The sequence below is a fragment of the Chinchilla lanigera genome, unplaced genomic scaffold (assembly GCF_000276665.1).
Source record: "Chinchilla lanigera isolate Chin_1 unplaced genomic scaffold, ChiLan1.0 scaffold00169, whole genome shotgun sequence".
In the NCBI taxonomy this organism is placed as follows: Eukaryota; Metazoa; Chordata; class Mammalia; order Rodentia; family Chinchillidae; genus Chinchilla; species Chinchilla lanigera.
In genome coordinates this window covers 1,234,654-1,242,394 of record NW_004955570.1, presented here as the reverse complement: position 1 = coordinate 1,242,394, position 7,741 = coordinate 1,234,654, and the positions used below count along the sequence as shown (strand labels likewise).

General features: G+C 48.0%; 1 protein-coding gene across 4 annotated transcripts in view; it reads left to right on the top strand.

The window, feature by feature from the left end:
- The window catches only part of Ccbl1 (cysteine conjugate-beta lyase, cytoplasmic), a 48,612-nt gene that overhangs the window by 18,167 nt on the left and 22,704 nt on the right, over positions 1 to 7,741 (top strand). For 3 of the 4 annotated variants that reach the window (XM_005413589.2, XM_005413590.2, XM_013509436.1), the window contains exons 2-3: positions 1,365 to 1,520; positions 4,200 to 4,258. In XM_005413589.2, coding sequence (XP_005413646.1) covers positions 1,425 to 1,520; positions 4,200 to 4,258 — 155 coding nt within the window. In that variant the 5' untranslated portion in view covers positions 1,365 to 1,424. The remainder of the gene's footprint in view (positions 1 to 1,364; positions 1,521 to 4,199; positions 4,259 to 7,741) is intronic. The other variant, XM_013509435.1, reaches the window with a different exon arrangement.

Below are 7,741 nucleotides of genomic sequence, written 5' to 3'. Positions count from 1 at the left end.
ACCAAAAGTGTGACTGAGACAAGTGGGCGGTTTGGGAAAGAGGCATGGACAGAAGTGGCAAATAAAATAATGGGCAGGCCATGTGGAAATGAAAATAAGTGTCACGTTCTGACTTAAAGCCTGCTACCAGGTTGTTGTGGTTTGTGTCTGGATGTCCCACCAAAGCCTCATGTGGTCACAGGGGGTGGGCTTTTCCGAGGCAGCTGAATCTAGAGGTTAGTTCATTGTGATTACTTCATTGCCTGATGCTGGGATTGAGGGTGTGAGTGCTATACCTGTCGCCCTAGGGAGGGTAGCCTGCATGCCGTGTAAAGGAGAAAAAAAGGCTTGCTCCTCCCTTTTGTCCCCGTTTGCTCTTGCTGCTTTTTTCTGTCTTCTGCTACCATGAACAGTTGTCCCTCAGCCATGCCACCCTGCCTTATAGCCAGCTGATTAGGGACTGAAACCTCCACACACTGTGAGCTAATACACCTTTCCTCCTTTAACATTGGATGTTGGGTATTTTGTCCAAGCAATGAGAGAATGGTAATTAAGACACTGATGAAGCCGTGTAATTGACTGCATCATCTCTAAAGCCTGCTGCTAGATACAGCTTAATTGTCACTTGTTACTCACTGATGGGGTGTTGAAACCCATCTGCCAGCAGTTAATTTACGATGGGTTGTGCACTCAGACCTCTCTGCTAATGTTCATCTGTATTTTCAGCCACTCCCTTGCATGCACAGTTTACAGTAGGGTTTCTCTTTCTGTGAGAATCTAGTGCCACTGCTCATCTGACAGGAAGTGTAGCTTGGCTATCAATACAAATGAAGCTTCCCTTATTTGCCTCACCCACTTCCTGCTGTGTGGCCTGGTTCCTAACAGGTAATGGACCATCCTGCTCTGAGGCCCAGGAGCTGGGGACCCCTGCTGGTAGTGTTTCCATCCATTTGAATGAATTGATTGCATTCTATGGTGTCATTTAGCATGTTCTTCTGTCCTCGGTATTTTAGTAACTGGGTGGTGTGGTCTGGTTTAGGTTCACTTTTACAGCAGAATAAAACAGCTGGTGTTCGTGTCTGTGTTTCCAGAGTCAAAATATGATGTTGGGTTGATGCCTCTGTGTTGTTAGCAGCTGTCAGTGATCCTCATCTGGGTCATTTTGTTTTTCATTGGAAGGGACATGCATTTTGAAAAAGATCACTCTAGTGACAGGTGTGTGTGTATGTGGGAGGGGGCAGGGTTGTGATGACTGAGTAGAATAATTGTACATCAAAGCACTTGCCAGGTGCCTGGCACACAGTGACGTGCTGTTGTTGTTGTTGCTCTTAGAACTGGGCGGGAGGGGACCCATGTCCTGAGCTCACAGACATTCTCCGGCCCAGGCTCTCTCTTCCTTCTTTGGCCCTGGAGGGGAAATCATCAGTGCCCAGGATCTGAGAGGCATGTTCTGCAATGCAGCAGCCCTTTGTGTGCCCCTGGTACGGCTCCTTCGGGGAAGGAAGGTTGGCGTCCCACTCATGAGGTGCTTGCACCAGACTGTAAGTGCCCTACCCCACCACTATGCCTCCTGCATGGCCTGGAGTTCCTGCGGTCCGGCTGGGTCCCGGCTTCGAAGTTTTGCATGAGCCTCCTCCTTCAGGAAGCCTTTCCTGACTGCAACCCTTCCAGCAGCCCTCCCTGGCCCTTGCTTCTGAAGTCTGGAACTTGTAGCTCTTCACTGAGTCGGGGGGGCGGGGCTGCAGCTGCCTCCCCAGCAACTCATATGTAGTAGGTGCCCCACCATGTTGGTTATACTTAGGTCCCAGCTGCCTCCCCAGCAACTCATATGTAGTAGGTGCCCCACCATGTTGGTTACACTTAGGTCCAAGGACAGACATTGTTCCCTCATTTATCCCAGTTCTGGGTGCCACTCCTGAAGGTCAGGACCTGAAGCACCCTGTTTCTGGCAGCCCCATTATTTCCATCATCTTCACAAGCCCATCAACTCCACTCACTTCTGTCCCTCTCCCTGTCTGTCTGGGCCCTGCACCCTCCACTCCTCCCTCCTTTGCTCCTCGCTGCCCTGTTATTCTTTTCACTGAAGCATCCTTGCTGCCAGTGCAGTGTGTCTGTCATAGAATCCATACAGTCCACTTGCTACCGACAGCAAGACACACTGCGAGCTCAGGGGTTAGTCAGAGGAAATGCCAGTTGAACTGTGGCTACAGATCAGATAGTAACACACGCTTGAATTCAGAGAAAATGCAACATGACAAAACACATGTCAGGTTCAAATAACCCGCTGCTCATACACAGACATTGGGAACCATAAAATCAGACCCAGGAAGCAAAATCACCTTTGTGATCCCAACCGCTAGAGGCAAGCTTTGCAGACTTTTTTTTTTTTTTTTTTTTTAGACATTTTGATGAATTTCTTACCAAACTTTTTTTCCCCTACTCATATATTGTCATAGAAAACATGTCTGTACATAAAAATATAAAAGTTTTTTTCTTGTCACAAAACTGTTATTATACTTCTTTCATACTATTTAGGAGCTTATTTTGTTTTATTTTATTTTTTGGTACGGGGAATTGAACTCAGGACTTTACACTTGCCAGGCAGGCCCTTGTGTGGCTGAGCTATTTCCCTGGCACTTGTTTTATTTTTAAAATTTATTTTTGCATTACTGTGGATTGAACCCAGGGCTTTCACGCTGAGCTACATCCCTACCCCTTATTTATTTATTTATTTATTTATTTATTTATTTATTTATTATTTCTTTTTGAGATACACTCTCATAAGATTGTTAAGTTGCCCAGGCTTTGCTTGAATTTGCAATCCTCCTGCCTCAGCCCCCCAGAGTGCTTGAAAAACAAGCGTGTATCACTGTCTGGCTGAGCCTGTTTCACTGATCAGCACACAATCTTCTAAGATGTGATGACAGTACCCCACATTTTTAAAACATCATGATAAAATATTTGTTTTAGGAAATTTAGAAAATAATACAATTAAACAAAAGTAAATTTAAAATACCTGTTAACCAATAGACTAAAGACAGTGACCACTGACATTTAGGTGACGCCATAGATGTCCCCGACAAGGACCTTCCCTCCTGCCAAATGGTCCTGGTGGTCACTGGGCGCTGGCCGAGGGACAGGGTGGGCAGAGCTGGCAAACCCCACCGCTGGGCCAGGGCCCGAGGCTCGCCCTGTACCCGGGTCCCCAGCTACAGAGCAGTCCGGCCTCATGCAGCTGTCTGGGCCTCTCTGAGCCCAGCCTGAGGCCAACAACTGCTGCGGCCACTGACAGGCGTGGCAGCTTCTCCCCTGACCCTGAGCAAGGTGCAAGTCCCTGAGCCTCCGCAGCCGTGCGTGTTCATCTAGTAGCTGGGGGCGGCCGTGGCAGCTCCTGTGTGCTCCGTGGTGACAGCAGATCCTGAGCACAGAGGGGCTCACTGCCGGCCACGCTGGTGGGTGCCAGGAATGAGCCAGTCGGCCCTATTATCCACGCGCCGCCCGGCACTGGCCAGCCCGCAGGAGCAGCGGATCCAAGGGGCCGCGCAGCCCCACTGCCACCGTGCTGAGGCCACAAGGAGCTCAGTCGCTGTCCAAGGTCGCCCAGCCGAGGGGGACTGAGAGCACGGTGACTGGCAAGCTGGGACAGCTGCTGTGCACCGCAAAGCTGGCCTGGAAAGGGCTTCAGGGCCGGGAGTGGTGGGCCGAGGCCGAGGCCCCCTAAAGCCCTAAAGGCCTGAGTGTGTGTCGTCTCACTAGAGTGAGGACACAGCCTGGGGCCACACAGTCCTGGGTCTTAGTGTGTTTTTCATGGGATATCACCACATCCTTCCGTCTTCTCATCTGTAAAATGGGCCCCCAGTTCATTCTGAGTTACAGAGCTTAGGAAATCCTCTGTAAGCAACACTGCTGCTGTCCCCAGTGCCACTGTCCTCCACACCCCTTGCTTCCCCTCCTCAGCCTTCAGCCGCTCCTGAATCTCACTGGAGCAGGGCTCTTCTAGGCTGGGAGACTCCACCCACAGGTGCGGGGAGGTGGCTGAGGCTAGGAGGAACCCGAAAAGCAGGCTGCAGCCTCCCACCCACCTGCCCGATAGCATCTTACTTCCCTGTCTCTTCCCTAAAATAGTGTGGTGCGGCTGTGTCCCTGAAAGCAGTCTCTGGCACCAGGAGTTGCCCCAGCTGGGAGACTCTGACTCTGACCTTCTCTTGCTCTGTCTCCAGCTCAGCATGGCCAAGCAGCTGCAGGCCCGAAGACTGGAGGGGACGGAGCACAACCCCTGGTGAGTGGCGGGCTGGGCGGGCCCTCGGGGTCGCTCCAGGCTTGGGCTGGCAGGGACTCTGGTGTCAAGGAGAGGGAAGACCCAAGGTCAGGCTTGTGCTCCAGTCTCAGCTTTTCACCTGCTTGGCTGTGGCCTTGGGAGAGGGGACACACTCTGGTTCCGAGCCTCAGCTCCTGGCTCTACTTGGAGATGCTTAAAAATCCCTGAAGGGCCAGTCGTGGTGGCACACACCTTTGATCCCAGGATTGAATCTAGACCCGTTTTTTTTTAGTATGACCTGTAGATAAGAGAAGGTCAGTTTCACTCTGGAAGGGTCCCAGAGAGGGTCACTGTTCCGGAAAGTTGGTCCTGAAATCCAGGAGCCACAAAGGAGAGAATTGCTTTGGACTGAACACTGCTGTAAACTGCATTGTTTCTCAGGGGCAGGGCAGTGGAGAAGGGACAGAAGAGTGACTCCAAGTATGGCACAAGAACTAAATCCTAACCATCTCGGGCATAGAAAGACAATTAAGATCAAGTGCTTCCCCAGAGTGGATCTCTAATCCTTAGCAAAACATGTCTGTAGAAACAGAAGTTATGATTGATTCCACTTGCATTGCCAAACGTAAAATTAAACCAATAAGCACACACCTGTAATCCTGGCACTCGGGAGGCTGAAGCAGAAGAATTGCCACAAGTTTGAGGCCAGCCTGTGCTACATAACGAGTTCAAGGCCAGCCTGAACTTCATAGTGAGACCCTGTCTCAAAAAAAGACAAAAAAAAAAAAAAATTAAACCAATAATCAAAGAATCTGAATGGCTGCTTTTAACCTTTTGAAAGACAGTGAGAGAGAAAATGGAAGTGTTCTGATTATATTGTTTAGGGCTTACTTTATAATAAATGACTCTGAATCAAATATTCTAAAATCCAGCCTGCAAAAGAGATCTATTGCCTCTGGGGACAGACAGAGACAAGTAATAGTCCAGAAGAAATCTTGGCCCTAGGACAAAGAAGTCTTTGAGACACTTTGGGTTCTTTTCTCACCTAGGTAACATCCCTCCATAGCAGTGCTAGCTAGGCTTGATTTAAACTCATTCTGAAAATATATATCCCTGGGTATCTGTGATACACTTAAGGAACTCACAGATTAAAGTCTGTACCCCAGGGGCTGGGGATTTAGCTCAGTGGCACAGCGCCTGCCCGGCAATTGCAAGGTCGTGAGTTCGATCCCTGGTACTGGAACCACCTCCCCTCCTCAAAAAAAAAGTCTGTACCCAGGCCAGGCATGGTGGTGCACAGCTGTAATCCTAGCACTCAGGAGACTGAGGCAGGAGGATTGTTGCAACTTTGAGGCCAGCCTGGGCTACAAAGTGAACTCGAGGCCAGCCTGAACTGCATAGCGAGACCTTGTCTCAAAAAGACAAAAATGAATAAGTAAATAAATAATAAAGTCTATACCCATTGTTTCTCATTAGAAGTCAGTGTTGACTTAAGTGTAACATTACATCTTTCCAGTCTAGTTCATAGCGACCTCTAAAGACCTCAATGTACTTATCAGGATTGCCTGAAAACTTTTCTAGATCTCGCTTGACCTGTTTTAGGTCACAGAGAAAATGACACGTGAATAAAGTAGTTCCAAATCCCCATTTACTTCCTGTAAGGATTATTGTCCTTGAGTAGCTTGAACAGAACCAGCTAAGGATGGATACAACCCCATGGAGGCTTTAATTATGGGTGGCCTAGAAGCTCCACCCTCAGGACCCGAAGGGCAAGTAGGGGAAGCCTCAGGCTCGGTAACAGCAGGCAAGGCTTTAATTAAAGTTGTCTTGGAAATCATGTCTTCGGGTTCCAAAGGTCAAGAAGAGTAGCCTCAGACTCAGTGATAGTGGATGCTTTAAGGGCTAGGTATCTGGTTTTCCTGTGTTTTACATTTACATTTTGAACACAAGGAGTATTTCTTAATGCAAAGCAAGTCTGAACATAATGCAATTCTGGCTGTGTTTCCTCTCGTACAGCACAATTCTAATTGTGAAATAGCGTCATAATCAATACTTCCTTCTCCATTTCATCTCGGCTCTAGGGGTAGGCAGGCCATGTGCAGGTGCAGGAAAATATCAAACTGCTCTTTCTCTGTAAATATCCTGTTGACAGATTCATCTTAGATTTCTCATCTCCTGAATTATGAGAAAATAAAACTTCTGTTGTTTAAGCCATAAAAAAATGTGAGGCTGAACATTCTCCAGTGCTTAAGAATACATTCCAAAGAAGTAAGAGATTTTGACATCCATTTTCCCATCAGAGAATACAAGAGAAAGAATTGTCATCCCTTTAATTTCTGCTTGATTTCTATATCGCCACCCAAAGGCATCCCCCAAGGTGACCCACTCCAGAGCAGGTGGCGGTCATCCGGAGAGGAGAAAGAAGATGGACCAGGTCAGACTAGCCACCTTTTAGCAGCTCATGACCCTATCTTCCCCAGGAACTGGAAATGTTAACTCCAGCAGGTATATTTTAATAGCACAAGTTACAATTGATCTCAGCTATAACAGTTACGTTTAAAGACAGAAGCATTGCTTAGCATTACAGCAATGCTTTCTAGTTCTTTCAAAGAGAATGAAGGCAAATACCAAAGAGCAAGTTGGAAGAGGTTGGAGTGCCTCTCAGCCTGCAAAAGAGGTCACCTCTAGAGATAGAGTCAGGGCCCTAGGGCTAAGACGTCTTCCAAGACATTCCTGTTGTCTACCTAGTCACCTAGCAACCATGTTAGTAAAGGCACATCTATCAGTCTTCTATACACACACGAAAGAAGGGAAACGCTGACCAAAATCTCTTTCTAACTTTTAGTTAGCATATGCAAGGCACCAATGTACGTCGTTCCTCTGAGAGCTGTTTTTCTTTGTGAGAGGTAAACAGTTGTTGCAAGCTGTCTCAGACTGATTTCTGGAGGGAGGAGCAGTCTAACAACAAGGTGGTTCTAAAGTTAACCCACAGCGAGTTGGAGAAAAACTGGGATTTCTGACCTACTAGCAGAGAGAAAAGTCTAAACCTGTAGTTCAGCTCTTAATGGAGGCTTAAGAGAGGGCTCTAACAGCACCATCTCTTGTCACTCTGGGACAGAGGATACCAGAAGATCCCTGAAAGTATTGCCTCTCACCTCACTGAGGAATGCAGGTGGGGATGATAGATAAGTGGAGATTTTTCCACCGGTTACCCAGTGAGGCTGTCAGGACTTAGATTCCACTGAGGAACCTTTGGGTATCCAGCAGAGGGTAGCCCTGGCCATGACCCCTCAGTTGTCCTCTCTTTCCATTGGTCCGGACAACCAGAGATCCGTCTCTGGGAAGGAATCCAGCTGCCTGTCTGGTCAACATTCTGCTGCCCATTGGCTTCAATGGGGATTCACCAGAAGATATTGGGGAAACTTGATCTCTGTTTTAAGAGCAGCAGCCACTCTTAGAGCGTTTAACTAGCCTGCAGAATAACTATTGTTTGTTTAAGTTTTT